This window comes from Tachypleus tridentatus, chromosome 9 (genome assembly GCF_004210375.1).
Source record: "Tachypleus tridentatus isolate NWPU-2018 chromosome 9, ASM421037v1, whole genome shotgun sequence".
Classification (NCBI taxonomy): Eukaryota; Metazoa; Arthropoda; class Merostomata; order Xiphosura; family Limulidae; genus Tachypleus; species Tachypleus tridentatus.
The window spans coordinates 136,570,367-136,589,355 of NC_134833.1; the positions used below are offsets into that span (position 1 = coordinate 136,570,367).

An 18,989-nucleotide genomic window follows, 5' to 3' on the forward strand; every position below is an offset into this window, starting at 1 on the left:
AGTTAGGATTTGAAATCTGTTTCATAAATAAACTGTCATAAAAGAACAATTGCAAACTGGACACATTTAAAGAGAAGTTTGCTCCCATAGGAATACCCACAGTTTGTTTATAGATACTTGTTTGTCGAAAGTAATAAAACTATTACAAACACTGACATGAAGTATATTTTTATATTAAACTTTAGTAAATAATCCATAATCCAAAAATAATTATCTGGATTATTAGACTCTTATGCTACAAATAATCACCCAAAAAACAACTGACATATTTTCTACAAACATATGCTAAGAAATAATGACTTACAGTTATCATATGACATGATTTGTTCACCTCTTTCAACATCTATCACAGCTAACCTTCTGGCTGTTGTAGCTGCAAGAATCTGGAATTTTATTACCAAAGTACAATTTTACAATTTTGTTACAGAATGTCTGTCTACAAGTGGAATATTTAATGAGACAGGAAACCATTTGAAAATTATACTTAATACAACAAATAAAACACTTAGCATGAGAGAACATAAAGAATATTACGATATTCTGTTCAAAAAGAGGTTGTGTAATAATAACTATGGTGTAAGAACAGCTCAATATATTTGCTCTAGTACGATAAAATGTTTGTTCTTTATAATCAGTATTCTTAACTAAAAAGGTAATTTCAATAGAAGAGATCTGACAAAACATAAAATTGAAACTTAGAACTATATAATCAAATAAAAAATTAAAAAGACTATTAATATTACAACACATTACTGGTTCTAAAGACTTGCACCCTCATTACTCATTATGATACAACTACAAATAACAAACAAAAAAAACCTTATCTAATAGGGCTAAACGTCTTCACTCACTGCATTAGCATAAATCAGTAAACAGTCTCTGAGTCTTGGAAATTTATTTATAGTTTGCTATAGATATTACTTCACAAATAGATTTTACAACTGCTGCAAAAAATGAATTAAATGTTTACACAAATTTTATTTGGGGAAGGAAAGAATATTGAATTACATTGTTGTATATTTTGCCTAACAATTACTGAAATATGAGTAGTGACCGTTTATGAAGAAAAGTTAACTTTCCTCACCCACAGCTATTTTAACCTTTATTTACCCTCTGAACATTGATAAAATTTTTGAACAGTGCACCAGTCTTTTAGACCTCTATATTTTTTGCACCATTGCAGCAACATGTGCTGTTCATGTAAGTACCCTCTACATTAGTGCTGGACTTCTACTATTGAGGCACAATCCTCACTATCAAGAATTGGTGTATACAAACCCCAAAACACTGGTAAATCAGTGGAGAGGAAGGGTGAGTAGTGGTAAATACCTGTTGGAAATATATTTTGAAATGTTAACTTCCAAACTGGTACTACCTCCATTCCCCCATAGCTACAATCCCACATTGGAAAGGTGGTGGGGCCAATAAAGATACAAAAACAAATAATTTACCAGAATATAAGAAATGTAGGACAGAAACAAAGAGAATATACGACAGATTATAAAACAATTACCAACAATAAAAACAGGTATCAGTCGTGATCACAAAAATGCACCAATATCTTGTTTTGCTAAACCTTACATATTTTATTTTAACACACATGCTAATAAGAGGTTCTGAAGTCCCATGTCATGTTACTAACTGTAGTTTGAGGCTTGCAACAAAAGCTGATGTTTATGCTTGTTAAATGAATCTATCACATTGTAATTTTAATTATCAGGAAGAAATGGATATTATGTTTTCTGAAATATTTTCTCTGAGGATAAGCACGTAAAACGTTGTGTTTCTTTATATAATGCAATCATTTAACATTCATTTCTATCTTTGAACTTCTTAATGATAAATCTAAAAATTCAAAATGTTTCCAGCTATTTTCAACAAATATTATTCATCACTAACACTAAATATACGTAAAAGAAAGAGAAAGAATGCCTCACTTACACGAGTTCCATCATTTGTGAATCTAACAGCATTCACATTCCTTGCTAGACCCATGGTTGTTATCTATCAATAAATAATAATAATTACACTTCTACATACATCACCACCATAAAATTTCCTCAGATTTTTTTATCCAGTGTGAAACAGTTCTCACATACATGTATTTAAACAATAACTGGTACCTGTGCTACTGCATGCAAGTTTTGCCACTTCCAGTTGTTTCAGTTTTCACTGATAGAACACATATTGTGACATAAGTGATTTAACAAATTAGAAACAATAACTTACAATTACAGATTTAAAAAGTTTATATATAAGACTACATCTCACCTAAAACTACAAGAAAAAAAGAAACAAATGGAAAAAGCAAATCTGAAAGGATTCCAAGTAGAAATCATAATAATCTTCATTCACACCAATGTTATTATAATAGTCATCACAGTTGGCTAAGATTAAAATCCTTTTGGTTAAAAGTGGTGAATATATAAAATAGTTTGTTTTTGGTATGTCCAAGAAGAGAATGGTATCTGGAATTGTTACTAAACTGATAGTTTCATCAATCTCTTATAAAAAAAATTTCTTTGTTCAATGGATTTTTAAAATAGAAGAATATAATGAGGGGAAAAACAAAATAGACAGAATAAATAAATATCTTATGTAATAACTGTATTAATTTAAATAAATAAAATGTTTGTTTAAATAAAACAATGAAATATATAATTTAAACATACTGCAGAATTTTACACATGGAGTGTTTCCTTCCAAACTAACTGCTAACTGACAAAGAACAATAGTGGATCAGTGCAAAAGTTGATATGAAAGTTGATACTTAAGTAGTATTTCAATGATATGTATATATATATAAATTGATTTTTTTTGCAACCAAATGCAAGTCTGGCATCAACAGAAATGGTGAACTTTTAGATTTTGTTCAAAGGGTGCTGTTGGGTACAAAAACTGCTTTTGGATATGTGCATATGTATCATAAAAATTGATATTTTCTTAATGGTCGATATAAATACAGTGTTCTAACTAAGGTTTTCTGTGTTATATGCACAGATGACCTGATGCCCTTTGCTACTGAGTAAAAGACCCTGTCATCAATTCCATGCAGTGCAGTTGACATGCCATTATGTTCTTACTGGAAACTCATGTAGGACCAGGAAAGATTTGTTACATATTATCATCAGTCTTATTCTCATGTAATGTCATATAAACTGCTGATGTTCTGTTTGAATATTTTAATACATAATTTGAGGAAAGGGGGTTACCAGTCAGTGCTCAAATGATAACAGATTTGTTGGTGCTTGTATGCTCGTTACAACTGTGATTTATTTACTTGGATGTGCTAATCAATGCTATACCAAACTTAACTTTTAGAAAAAACTCAGCAGCATAAAACCCTTAGTTAAAATTAAAATTATGAATAAAATAAAATGAAATATATTAATGAACAAAACAAACAATGAACAAAAACATTTTAAACCAAAATGACTAAGACAATAAATAACTTTCTAGCACTGGGTATCTTTTAGTGTGCATAACACAGAGATTTAGTGTCTTACATTAAAAATTTGTTACACTACTTTTTTTTGTTATATCAATTAGTACAACATAAAGCACTAACTAATAACCCATACCTTAATAATATACAAGTTTTAAATTCTTAATTTTATAGGCAATAGTTTTAAAAATCCCAAATTATCCCCCATGTGACTCGTTTTCTCTAGATATCTTCTCATTTCTATTTTATCCACACATCCCCCATTCCAAGAAGAAACTATGAAATTAAATGTATATTACTCATTATAAAGCCATCATTGCTCAGACAAAAAATAATTTTAATAGCATTAAACTTTGTTGCAGAGACATCAAATAGAAATCACACCAATCTCTCACACTCTATCAGGATTTGTTAATAGTTCTCTCTCACAATTAATTATACATTACCTTTTGCCAATAGAAAGTCAAGGTTTTCATCTATCAAATGACATGCCATATAACATTGTGTTCTTAACACAGAGCAATCAATTTCACTTCTAATTCAGCATTGGTTGCCATGAGAATCATACAGTTTAGCTTGTATGCATTTGGAACAAATTGTGTTGCAGAGTAAGAAAGCCAGAAAAATTGTGAGTGTTTGAGGAAATTGTTTGTTTTTTGCATGTTATTAGTCTTTGTTATTTGGTGCATTACTTAACTTTTAAACAGCAGGAATGTTGCAGGTAGCAGTATCAAATGATGATGACCACTGTTTTAAGGGTTAAATAAAAATTATTTAATGGCTACTACCACTAGTGTAAAAAAGTAGGATTAATTGTCTTCCATACTCGAAAGCAAAAAAAAGAATACTTGTGTAAGTACTTTATTCCTTATTTTTATGTTTATTCTTTATTATTATTAAAAGAGAAACTAAAATGTAAGAATATATATCTCTTTACATTATTCAAGGTTAGATTAAGTAAAATGAACAATAATAGTAATTTAATAAAAATGTTTTATGAGGCAAGCACATATGCAGCTTAGAGTAGCTCATGGGTAATGTAATTCGATAGCATAATGTCAGCCACACATTTATCAAGTGATTTACAATTTATAATGGTGCAAATAGTGGTTAGACACAGTTCAAAGGACAATAAAAGTTAATAAAAAATAGATGTATATTAATAATAAATAATGTATATTGTTACAAGTTTAAAGCTTCTTTAGATAAACAAATGTAGTTTCATACCACATTTGAAGTCATTCTAGAAAGAAAAGGAGATTTATTTAGGTTTTTTTTCAATTTGTTTTTGGTGGAAGGGTTACAAGGTCACTCAAATTGACCAACTTTGTATGTAGTTAAGGTAGAAAAATAACAGGTAAAATATAAAGTTTTACTGAAGAAAACATCTGAAAAGTATTTAAGAGGTTTCAGAGATTACATAAAAAAATTGGGATTTTTGAAATGAGCAAAAGTATTTTAAATCTTAACATGAAGACACTTTGCTCACAGATTATTCAAAACAAATACTTAATATATTCATGGATAAATCTTTATTTTAGTTTATTAAAAATACTTCTATAAAAATGATTTTTGTACATGAAAGGCTTATAATATTAACTTAAAGACTGCCACATTTTGTGAAGATATACACACTATATTGAAAGTTAAAAGTATTAAATCTATAAAAATATTAAATGAGAAAAGAGAGGCCATGTGGTTAGTCAATTTGACCAGACTCATGGGGGGGTTAAGTGGTCATAGCAGCCTTTATGATCCCAGAAGTGTCTTCAAGCAAAAAATAAATTTTATGCATTACAGATCCTTTTAGAAACATTTTAAAAATCAGATACATACAAACACATCTTAAATAATCCTAATCCCCTAGACTGTTTTACCTCATTTTCACATAAGTTTCATGACCTTTGAACCCCATAACTCAATCACTACTCAGCTTATATTGCTCTTATATGTCAAAGTACTGTATGAAGATGTGATTTTGTTAAAAACTAGTTTAAATACTCAAAACAGTATTTTGGCATTGTAATAAATGACAACGAAATTCCAGTGTCCTTTTGCTTTTATCAGTAGTAGATTCAATCTTTCAGTCTTTTCAAAAATAATATTGTAAGAAGTACAAAAATTCTGATAAAATCACAACTTACAATCAGTTTTCTTAACAGTCAGAGTGGTCAAAAACATGCTAAAGTTACTTTTTATGACCATCTTACTTGCATAAGCAAAAATCTTTTTGATACAAAACAGCAACACGTCTAAACAAAATGTATATGTCTACCATTTTATTTTCATTCTACTGACCTGAAATTAGTGTAAAAAAAGTTAAATTCTTTCAATGTATTTCAATGAGGTTAACTTTAACACTAACAATGATACAGACCTTCATTATTTCCAGTCACGAGTGAACATTGCAACATCACAGAACAGCCTTCAAAGTCTATACAATCAACTTACTATTGTGTTCTGAACAAATATAAAACAAATATACAAACAGAGGAGATACTTCTATTCATGAAAATAGAAATATAATTTAATTTCTAGTACCATTAAGCTAAATATATAACATTGTGTACAGGATAGGTGTATCTGATACATCACAGTTTTCTCACTTTTCAGCTTTCTTTTTGTATTTTGCTAGTTCATGCTTAATATGAATCTTTCCACCTGTTGGCAGGAGATAATAAAGTAATTATACAGGACGTTTAGAAGTTCTGAGCCGTTAAAGAAATGCATAAGAATCATGCTCATTACTTACTTGATAGCACATCAATAGTTCCATACGCTGTGCTGAATAAAGATTAACTTTGCCATCATAAGCTCCTGAACAAAACAAGTATCTGTCCTGTTAAAAGAAGTCAGCTGTTTAATGGAATTCACAATGAAGTTACAAACAAGAGTAAATGCAAAAACAATCCACTCTGAGTAAAAAAGGTAAAAAAAAAACATTAAATTATGAATCTGACTCAAAGAAGATATTTCAAATTATTCAACAGAGTTAAGAGATATACACATATTTCCATTTCTAATTTTAAACTTTTCATTGCACTATACACTGAAGATAATAGATAGTTAGTGACAAGGTAGAGAAACTGGAAAATTAAATATAAACATTTACCTTAAAAAACTTTTGATATTCATTAAGGATATTCTAGAGGTTATGCAAATGAAATGTAAAAACTATAAGATAAAAAAATAGCATTCTTATACTTAACATGAAAATCACCTTGCAGATGAACAATTCAGAGTCTGTGCTCCAATAACTACATAAACCCCTTTGAAGCAGGTCACAGGGCAAAGGCCATGTTATCTTGTTTGATGACCTGCATTGAAAATTTTATTGAACGCAAACACAAATGAACATGGCAGGGGTTTAGTTTAGAGAGAGAGAAAACTGAAGAATTCTCTCTCCAACTGAGGTGATCAGGAACCTTGTGGTTCCTCTTCATCCCCTCACGTGAAAAAATGTTGAATTTTGTATGGGGTTTTTGCCTTTATTTTATTTGGACTCTTTTAAGGTGAAGGAGTGAGGTTTGTCATAATACTGATGAGCAAGAAAAGGCAGCACCGGAGAAACCAGCCAGGCCAGAACCCAAAAAACAGATGTCAAAGTAAATATCATATTGAGCAGGATTACTATCACAACAACACCTAAGTCGTCTGCAGATGATTTGGTGCCCCACATTTCAATTTTATTGAACTACTATTTTATGAATTTATGTCAATAAGTTTGGAATCAAATTGTAGGTTATAATTCAAACTTTAGTATTATATTCAAGTCAATTTCTTAATTTAAAAGTAAATACTGAAAGAAGACACCTAAATATAGATTTTATACAAATTAGGAACTCAAACTACTAAAACTAATAAGCTAGAATGTAAAATAAGAATCTTGTATATTTTTATTTTGCTGAAATATGGTTTATGCACTGAATCAAAGGCCTGGGCATGTTCATCTCTTTCCACTTTTGAAAATGGTCCCTTTTATACACTTACTTCAACATATAGCATATTAATAATCAATCAACAGCCTAGAATGTCTCCCCAAGGACTTTATTTACCACATTCTTTCAAACCTAGATTTCAAGAAGGTAGATTGTGTCTTTAGTCTGCTTGAAGTTTTATAATTTTTTATACCTATACATCTTAATTACTAAGCTTAATAAATTATAATGGAATTCTATGGTATCAGTATAGTTACTTATAATTTTTTGGTTATTCAACTGTATTTATAAAATCTAAAAATAATTTTGTTTCATATTCTCCACGTGCAAAATTAAAAAAAAACTTAGCAACAACTGAGTACAAAGTTCACAGTGAGAAGTGATAACTGCTTTACGTAATTCTTGATTTATTGTTCTATATTTTAATAAAAATAAGTTTAATAATTTATTTCTAAATAGTAATAATCTATATACACATATAGAATTTATAATAATTAAAATGTGACTGTATATTACAAAATACTAGTCCACTAAAACACAGCCAAGACAGTGAAAACTAAAGGTCAGTTTTACATTACTGGGTATGTAACGTGTTCGTACACCTCATAAATGCAAGTTACGTAATGTCAGCTGGGCATGATTGGAAGGTCATTATAATAAAAAATAATAAATGTATATGGAAATATATACAGCATTATAAGACTTGAGCTACTTAGACTATACATTTGTATTTTAATATTATAATACATAGTCATTCTAGCATGAAAAAACAATTTACATTTCCTTTTTTTTTTTTTATGATGGTTACAGGTTGGTTAAGTAACAGACACCACATAGTAGAAGTATTATAAAAATTACATAAAATACAGTCTTAATGCAAACAAACATTTGAAATGTAATTACTAGGTTTTAGAGATTAAGCAAATAATATTTGAGATTTTGAGGACAAAAAATAGTTTTTTTAATCATAACATAGAATCACTTTCCACTCAGACTAGTAACAAAACAGACTATTTTCACAAACAAATTTTTGGTAAAAATATTTAATTAAAAATTCTGATTTTTTGTACACAAATACTTCTAATCGTTACTAAACGTCTACCATATTTTGTGAAGATATACATGCTTTATCCAAAGTTATAGTGCAAATACTTAACATGTGTAAATATGTAGACAAACTTATGTATATTACAATGAGCCTGTACGAAAAGGTTAAATAAATTTTTTTAGTAGAAATAGTTTAAAAAATCAAAATTAAATATTTTATTTTTCCAAAACTACATACTTTTAGGAGAGTTCTTGTCAAATTTCAAAGAATTTCATCCACTAGTTTAATTTTTGATAGAAATGTTATGAGAGTTATGTAACCTTCTTCCAATGTAAGTAGACAGTTCTGATTTGGCTAAAATCAAACACAATGCAGCATTCCTTATTTAAATTATACCTGGAATAACAAAAGGTGGCTATAAACAGCCCACTAAACAACCATATAGCATACACACTCTAATACAAGGGATTGGGTTGATTGCACATATTTATCATTCCTATTTTTAGGAAATTTAACATTTTCCTTAAATGAAAATGTATAAGTGATAGGTATCTCCAAACACAGATAACTATTTTCCTCTTAAAGCTGTGATTTCTTCTTGAGAAATTCCAATGTTACCAGCCTTATAAAAACTCCCACTTAGGTGTCTACATGAATGTGTTATTGCATGATAGTATATAATGTAGCAAAACCATCCACCAACAGGAATGCTAAACCCCTCCCTTTGTAAATCCTCCCTCAAGATTCGAATGAGAACCCTAATTCTTTGGTGATGCAATAAAGAAAGGTGCACCAGGTAATGTGGGTAGGAATGTGAATGTAGCCAACTGTCTCAAATACTCAACTCTGTAAGCAGATAACTAGAATTCCATGTTTAGATTGTGGAAGAACTAATGTAAAAACTACCTTGATAATTATCCTTCTTAAAGTGTCCAAAGGATGTCCATGAGGTGTGACATCCAATAGCAAGGGCTCTATCAAGGCACACCTCTGAGAAACCACATCTCTTCTCATACAAGGTATACTCTTTGCCTGCATATAGGAAGAAAGGAGACTAAAAGCCCAAAATGTGTCTCAAAGAGGGGTGGAATAGGTACTTGACTATTTGAGTAATTACACACAAGCTACTAGGCGGCCAATGTGTTGTGAGGTTGAGACTTGTTCAAACTGTACCTTTTTGCTCATCCCCTCTACTGTAAAACTTGAAAGGTTAAAACCAGCTATGAGAAAAGAACACTTGTGATAAGTATTTGTGTACATCTCCTTAACCACCATCACTACAGGCCAGCTGCAGAAGAATGGCACCATACTGAAATAAGCCATTATGGAAGGCCTAGATGAATACCAGTCACCATATTAACTAAACATTTCATTGCAACACCTTGTATTTTCTATTATTTCATTTATATATAAGGCTGTACCAAAAACTCAAATCTAGAACAGTTCTGGGCTCTTGGTGGTCTGGAACTATTTTAAGTTTTGTGCTACTTTGTTTTTCCTCTCTCTCTGCATTCAACCAATCAGTGCAAGTATTGAAGACTCAGACAGGATGAAAGGCAGTTAGTTCACACAAAATTATCAAGTGGTTGTTGATATCATGTGATCATTAGCATGCACTCATTGCTGTGAAAGTACACACATAGTAGTGAAGTTAGATTAGGCACACTAGATCTGAAAATATTGTCAAAGCCTGTATGATGGATAGTTGTAGAACTTCTATTTAAATATCAGTCTCTATGGATCACATGCCTGCTGCAGGAGTAGGATATGTGAGAGACACACAACACAGTTGTATATGGATTAGTTTCATCCACTCTGTCATAAAAATCCTAGGATTCATGAAACTGTGAGAAAATTATATGTAGGATTGTTATATGTATCTATAGTCCACTTAAACATTATGATATACCAAATTTATGTGAGGTGAAATGTACTACACCTCAGAAACACCCCACTTACCTTTAATTGTAGAGGGACCCCTTGTTATAGCTCAAGCAGTTAGGTTCCAATCAATGATGATTCTCTGTCGTCCACTACACCCCCAGCTGAGAGCTAGTAAGTGGCAAAAGTCTCCCATGCTCCACTCAAAAAAGGAAGAAGAACATGCACAAGGGAAACTTATTTCCTCATAGGTCTCTGCCTAAAAAAGTTTGTTGTTTTTTTTACTAGAGACACTGCAATGGGTGACTGAGGAACTATATTTTTAAAAGGTGGCAAACACTAACCAGAGAAGTAGGTAGATACACAACTTTGGTGCTGGTACTGGTGGAGGGAAAAAGGTCTCTAGCAGAGAAGGAGTAGCAATAAATGAAACGAGAGTGCCGAGAATCATGGCAAAGATAACAATGAAGAGAAGAAGATATGTGTGGTGGAAAATAATTCAGAAGTCTATGGAACAGACATCAGAACAATGATGATCACAAGAGGCAAGAAAGAAAAGGAAACAGCTTTTGAGGAAAAAAATAAAGAGATATAGAGAGCAAGTAACAAGATGTTCAAACAGGTCTTGAGTGAGGGCATGAAGAATGAAATTCAAGTCCCAGTCAGGAAAGAGGTATGGGCAGAAGGAAAGAAAGAACAGACAAGGATGTCAAGGACAGGTGAAGAGAAAATATTGCAATATCAGGAAAGGTGGAATATGGTAGATAGAGCTGGTCAATGTACTACAACAGTAGAGACAGAAAAGTCATGGTCAAAGAGCCAAGTGAAGGAAGAGGTGAGGTGTCATAAGGTGAGTTGGGAAATGATAGAGACAAATGGAGATAAGCTTACCATTTGTGTTGGTATACAGAAAAGGAGGAAAACTAGCATTAATGGGATAGACAGAAGGCTATGTGTTTATGAAGTCAAGCTCAACAGGACAGAACAAATCCTGCATGTGAAGATGAAAAGATATCACACAGTAATAGAAGAGAGATGTATGGTTGTAACAGAAGAGAAGGAGTAGCAGGAAGTGGAGGCTTGGTTGAACAAATAAATAACAGAAACAAAGGTTAAATAGACAACCACAGTATTCTGCATGGAGGTATCTGAAAACAAAGTAAAAATACAGGTGAGAAGGACAGACATAAAGAGATGGGACTAGTCATAACAGGGAGCATCTACAGCTGGATCTGATGGATGAGAAACAGAAGACTGAAAAAAAAACAGAAGTTAGGTATTTAGAGAAAAAGCAAACACATATATTACAGGAGTTGGGAAGATATCCAATAAAAATTTGAGGGTAAAGAGAGCATTATGTGGGTAGGATACGATTCCACAGAGAAAGACTGATCTGCTATGATGTTCAGAACACCTAAAATATGGCACACAATTTAGCTCTACTTAGTGGAATGGGCCCAAAAAAGGAGGCCTAAGTAGAGGGTGTCCTGGAACAGATGCTGTCTTGATGGTTCATTTGTGACACAACTGTAGAGTTTTACAGTAGACCATAACCAAATGATCTGCTACAAGAGAAAAGAAATAGAAGTATGTCCATCAGACAGCAGTTCTAAGATGTTGATATGAGGAGAATGCTTACCTGAGGTTCAATAACCTGAAGTAAGAGAAGCATCTATGAACAAAGTGAAGTCTGGTTTGGGAGAAAGCATGGAAACAACATAGGTTGTGTTGGAATAACCTAGATACCAAGCAAAAGAAGGGAATTGTGTAGTATGAACAGAAATATAAGGTCCCAGCAACAACATGTATCCTACTAAACACTATACAATAACAGTCACATCTTCCACAGATAAAATGCTTCCAAATCATTGGCAATTTGATCTGTGCAAGTGATATTTTTACTCACAATAGTTAAAGAAGAATTCACATTGAATTGTAAATTCATGATGAATACGTTTAAACACAATCAAACTTGAGAACAAAATTCTTTGACAAGTCTCAGCAAACATGAATGTGCCATTATGTGATACTACCAACAAAAAGAATAAGGATACTTGCATGCAAATGTAAAGGAAAAATTTGCAGAAAAAGGTGTGTAATATTGCAATTTTAGAAGGTTTTGCTGCATGACACACCATCATAAAGTAACACAAATTCAGATGAACACACATGAATATAAGCAGATGTTTTCACAACACTAGAGTCATGTAACTCCCAAGCAGAAATGTGCAACTTCAAAAGGAAAATACCTATCTCTGTACAGAAGTATTTGTTTTGGAAATTAACATGAATTGGTTCAACAGCCATCTGTTAGTTTAAACAATATTTAAAATAATAATTTTTGGTGTCAAGGGTGTTGTTATATGCATCAATTTTCACAGAATATGATTATACATAAAATCATTAATGAGTTTTCCAAAATTGTTAATAATTTCATATTTGAAGCAAAAACTAATAACAATAAAATGAGACAAAATAATATGAACACATATTAAAATACTGTATTTATAGTCTGACAGTTCCTTAAAACAAGGTTTTCCAAAAATATTTACTACTAGGACCCAAAACATCATTCAAAATTTTCCAGACTAGATTCATTACAGTATAAATAATATGTGATTCAATAAAGCATATGCTGAATGGCACCTTTAATAACATATATTTGATTATTTTATACACAACAGTCCAATTTATGACAGTCATTCTATTACTTCTGATATACAGACATGTATTTTTCTCTCTCTTTTTATTAATGAATTTTAGGCAATAACCAATGAAGAATTAAAGCTAAAAATGTTCAAGCTAAAGAAAAAATCAGGAAAATTCTAAAATGTCCTTTTTTCTTTATCCAACCAACAATTTTATGATTTTAGATTTCTATCAAATGAGTCTCGAGCTTATTTCATGTTAAAAATATCATTCCAACAATAGTCATGTAACACCTGTTTGAGTGCAAAAAGAGGTACATAGTTTAAAAGTTGTTACTGATCAGTGTTGTCAAGTTGACATATTTCTTATTTTATGACTCACATTTTGTACAGATAATTATTAATGAAACTGAGATAAATTCAATGATATGACTTGTTGGTAATAAAAACTGCCAATGCACAACATTTGGGGTTAAATTATTAAGGACTTTTCCTGCAAGACTTACTGATAAAAAAAACAAACATTGATTTTACATGATTTTAAATGCTAAAAATTTGTTCATAAAATTCTACTATTTTCATGGACTATGAACCATTTTATTTACCACCAACACATCAACATTAGTCCAAGCTATTGGAACAGATACATCCAGATTTATATCTACAAAACAGTGCTCTTGCTAATTTTAATCTGCTGAGTGAGAGGCAATTATTTAATTTGTTTCAAAGTGATCTGTTAAAATTCATATTGTGTATTTGTTAAAACATTTATCTTTAGCATTCAAAGATAATCAGTGAACAAATGTAGGTGACACAATAATCCACAAATTTACATTTGCCACCACAAACCAGGAATTTAATACTTAATCTAAAAACCAATTTAATATCATTAATGCAAAATTAAATAAAACAATTGCTCACATTTCCAAAATGCTTTATATACTACATTCTTGAAAAAAACTGTTTCTACAATAACAACTAACAACACAATTCAAAACTCTTAGGAATATGCTTTCTGTTATGGATTTAGAGAAGGGTATTTATATTAAAAAAACAACAAAAAACAGGTTGAAAATATAAATAACTTCAGTGATGCAAATATAATAAAATATGGTTCCAGAATTCTGTACTTGCAACATTATGTTTGTAATATACATAAATGATTTATTTGATATAAATTGTAAATTTACTATATTTGTTGGTGATACAGCATTAAAGTTTAGTCCTACTGATATGAAAAAATTAAAATTTCAAAAAAAAAATATTCCTATGACATATTTGTTAATACTAGAATACTATTTATAAAAGAATAAAAGTTATTACTTACAAATAAAGTCAGTATTTATCCCACCAGAATAAAGGAAGTAAAATATAAAATTACAAGTTAAAAAGGAGATAACTCAAACAGTTTTTTACTTAGCAACAACAATATTTAATAATTTACCTTTAGCTATACAAAATGAAAATACCAAGACTAAGTTTAAGGTACAAGTAAGATCATATCTGTTTAACTGTAAAAAAGAAGAAAAATTATCTGAGGTAATTAGGCAATAACTAAATTATTAGTTTTAGTGACGTGATTAAATAAGACGATGCTTATTAACTCAGAAGAACTAAAAGCTTTTGGGTAATTATCATTTACTTTGTATTACTGTCCTATATTAAAATAATATTATAATGTCATCACTATACTTATTCAACACGTTATCTACAAGAATTAAATTTTAGCAATTATCTAGAAACAAAGAGATTAAAAGCTTTTTAAAGTTTATTTCATTGATAAAATTCATCAATAAAGAAAAACCTACTTTGCTCTAATTTGCTTCCATATATTTTTAAGCAATGTACAGGTAAACATGCTTCATCTACATACCCTGGGACTAAATGCTACACCTCGTACACTGCCTTGGTGGAACTTCAGAAACTTTGGTACACCTTCCTGCTGCATATTTTTTGATGTGAAAAAGTAATTTTGAAATAAAATGAAGGTATTGTAGTTATTGGTCTGATGCTGACTTCATGAAAAAGTATGTTCTCCCAGATATCAGCTCACAAACATTTTGCTCTATAATGCAAATGGAATATATATTAACTAAGAAATCATGAACATTTTATATTTCTTATAATATAATGTTAAAAAAAGAGCTATTTATTAATTCATTTAAACAAAATTACAGTTACTGTCATGAAAGCAATAAATTTATTAAAACTTATGTTTCCAACTATTACTGTCTCTAATTGTTCCAACTATTCATTTAAACTTGTGTTGTAATTATAATATTCCTTTCTTATTTTTGATTTCAAGTTTATAAAGCTCAATATCAATTAGTATCAAAACTCACTAAAATAATAAAGTAATCAAAGTTAGAGCTTCCAGTTATTACAATTACAAGCCTCACCTGAAAATAATCCATTAGTTGAACGTAACCAATTAATTGGCCTGATAATTAATCAATCAGCAAATTAAACTTACCACATAGCTCTATAAAAATCAAATACATGCTATCTTCTTACCAATAACTCACATAACACTATATAAGCTACTAAAGGTAGTTAAATTAATCTTATGTTTCCAAAAATTATATTCACAATTGTATTTTTTTCTGAATCCCTTAACATATTTAATAGGTGAGCAACACAACAAAAGTTTCTTAGTTACAAACAACAGTAACATTAGACACCTATTTAGCATTATTATCAGCTTCTTTTCTGATAATTTTGCTTTCTATAAAATTACACAGCATACACAATTACATAATTTTGAATGTTTTTTTTTTTATGTTGACTAAATTTCTTTATGGGTAGTGAAAGTTAATTCATCAAAATGTTTTGTGTAACATTACTTTCTCATCTGCTATTAAACACTGAATACTCTTTGGTTTCCTAACTACACTTTTTATGGTTTCTGAATAATTTTAACAGAAATATAAACAGTTTCAACAAATAACAGGCATTATCCCCAAATATCCAATCAAGCTCTCTCTTTGTAGTTACTTCAGCTGCTGTATCCATCAACTTCACATGTTTAAATTCTTTATCCTCATGACAAATTTCTTCTTTCTGGTTTAAGTCTCATAAGTCATGAGGCAGTATCATTTTGTTATTTTAATTTTTTTATTACTAAATGTCTTTCAGTTGTGTTTGGATGCAGCTGTAGTGGATGGAAAGCTTAATATTTGCCAATGCCCAAGAACTTTTCAACACATCTAATTTTCACAGAATTTCTTTTCTCCATAATTTTTGAACAGCTTAATATTCAGCAAAACATAAAAGCAACCATGCATCCCTGTAAAGGGTAAGTTCAGTTACCCTCTGATCATGTCCACAGTTTTTATCCTGCTCATGTGTTAACCACTGTGCTATGGAGACAACAGGTAAACTGCTAATTGAACAAAATGAATGCAAAATTCCAAGCAGGATAGAAGTGTTTATCAGCATATGTCCATAATAATAGTTTAGAATATCTCTGTAAATAATTTTGAGACGGTCCTCGTATCATGAGTAACTTGGTCAAAACCTTTTCTAGTTTCATAGTATTTATACGATCACTGAAAATTTTAACCATACAAGCACCAATGTGATATTAAACTCTTGATCCAATGACCCCCCCCTAAAAATATTAGTTCAGAAGTTGCATATACCAGAGTTACTAACCCTATGGATGCCAGTGACATCTTTAAACTTCTTTCTGCATATGGCTCGTCTGTTTGAAGAAAAACACAAAGCTACACACAAAGGGTCATCTGTGCTCCACAATCCAATTTCTAGCACTGTAAGTCCAGAGAATACTACCATGCCACTGGAGGGGCTTGTATGTGGTACTGTCTTACATTCAAAATTTAATTAAACCATTTTACTATAAATATACAAAAATGAAATTAAAATTATACTGTGTTATAATTGAATTTATTATGTTATTCAAGCTTTAAGTACTTTGTTTCAAAGGAAAAGTTTCAAAAAAATACTTAAACTGCACTTTTGTGTCCCATGATTCATATGTTTGGAAAATCTAGACTTCAGCACTATTTCTCACGTAGCTACACTATCTGGCATGTACAAGAGTTGGCAGAGAAAGTATGTTTGATATAATTGTCATGCAAGATCTAAAGTCTGCAAGTTGGGTTGTCTGGGAAACAAATATAAATTTTCCAACCCTTGACAGTTGCCACACCTACCTTCTATACTTTTCCTTGAGATCTACCATATACACAAGTGTGTATAACCATTAGAAGTTTACACTATACCCCATCAATGGTTAGTTTGAAATTGGCACATAGCTTCCTTACAGTGTAAATGTAACTGCCATTCATGCTGCTGTCTGCTTGATCGACTATAGCAGGTACAGTGGCTTCTATCTAAATATGCTATGATTAGAGAGACAGTTAAGTTTTATTTAGGTCCTACTTTTATATTTTAGTTGATTCTGTACTGTTTGTTTTAAAAATCATAGTTAAATAGTTTTTCTTATAAGTTTAACTTTTTACCTGGATTTTGAAAGGTTATAAACAAAATGGTGTGCACAAATATGTTTTAGTAATGCAAGTAAGGAGTCTGCCATAATAACGTTTGTAAAGCCCTGAAAGTATTAGTTAACATGAGCATAAATTATAACAAGAATTTTGAAAGAAAATTAAACTATAAATGAAAATATAAAGATTGGAAATTGTGCAGACAAGAAAAATATGACTGTTCCAGCAGATTTCTATGAAGAGTTGACAAGTACATACATATTTCCATATGTCAATTTTGAACATTTCATTACACTATATGCTGATGGTAGCAGATATAATTAGTAACAAAGAAAATAGAAAATATTAATATTTACTTTAAAATAGTCTTCTTATTCAATTATGATGTCCCAAAGATTATATAAATGAAATGTAAAAACTGCAAGATAAAAAATAGCATTTCTATACTTCATAAATCACCTCACAGGTGAACTATTTGAAGAGTAAGTGCAAATAACTACATTAAATAATGATTTTTTTTTTCTGATACTACATACTTTTAGGAATGTTCTTGTCAAATTTTAAACAATTTCACCCACTAGTTTTATTTTGGGCACAAAATACCATGAAAGCAATATTACCTGTGAAAGATATTAGTGACCAGTGGTCATAGGGTTAAAGGATTTCCCTTTAGTTCAGTCCATTTATCTGGCATCAACAAAATCAATTTTACCTTCTCAAGGACATGACTGTTAGTCATGTTAACATATTAAATGTTAGTCCTATCTCTTCTATAGCACTTAACTTCACAGTAAACTTTTCTTTAATTGCAACTTAACTCTCTTCTACTTTCTGTTTGCCTGTCTCTACTTGTCTTGCACTATTTTTATGTTTATAAGATGACTGTCCCCCTGCCTTCTAGAAATCTCTATATTATCAATGTCAATGTATTGCATGCTATGTTTGATAGTCTCAAAATCAATAATTTATAAAGACAACTTTCAACAATCTGCTATTAACTTTCCTATTATATAAAAAACTAAACAATCACAGAATATTAACTCATAAAATTAATTACTACTATCTAATCTAAATAGTTTTATATCATGACATAAACCCCTCTTCAAAAGAAATAAATATATATTTTTTTTTACTGGTTCTCGGCCCCCCGTTAGTACAGTGGTATGTCTACGGATTTACAATGCTAAAATCAGGGGTTCGATTCCCCTCGGTGGGCTCAACAGATAGCCCAATGTGGCTTTGCTATAAGAAAAAACAAAAAACAAACACTTTTTTACTATACTCGAAGACTGTTCTTAGTTCATCTACAGAGTCTCCTCCAATATTTGCAGTCCCTTCGACAGATTCAATGTAAAACCTGTAGTTCTGAAACTACAGTACCCATCTCATGATCCTTGAACTGTTGATCTTGCACCTCTGAATGTATGCATGTGATCGATGGTCCATTTAGATCAGGCATCTCCAAGCCTTTTTGGACAAGGGCTGAGAAGTAGATCTTTTTAGGCTTCATGGGCTTGAGGGGCTGTGGTTAAAATAAGTAGGAATGCATACATGATCAAA

The 18,989-nt window shown here is 30.7% G+C and overlaps 1 protein-coding gene across 10 annotated transcripts in view; it reads right to left on the reverse strand.

The window, feature by feature from the left end:
• Positions 1-18,989, reverse strand: part of LOC143226449 (uncharacterized) — a 51,345-nt gene that overhangs the window by 21,877 nt on the left and 10,479 nt on the right. For all 10 annotated transcript variants that reach the window (XM_076457425.1, XM_076457430.1, XM_076457428.1 and 7 more), the window contains 4 exons: positions 14,834-15,025; positions 6,198-6,284; positions 1,942-2,004; positions 305-383 (listed from right to left, as the gene is read on the reverse strand). In XM_076457425.1, coding sequence (XP_076313540.1) covers positions 305-383; positions 1,942-2,004; positions 6,198-6,284; positions 14,834-14,908 — 304 coding nt within the window. In that variant the 5' untranslated portion in view covers positions 14,909-15,025. The remainder of the gene's footprint in view (positions 1-304; positions 384-1,941; positions 2,005-6,197; positions 6,285-14,833; positions 15,026-18,989) is intronic.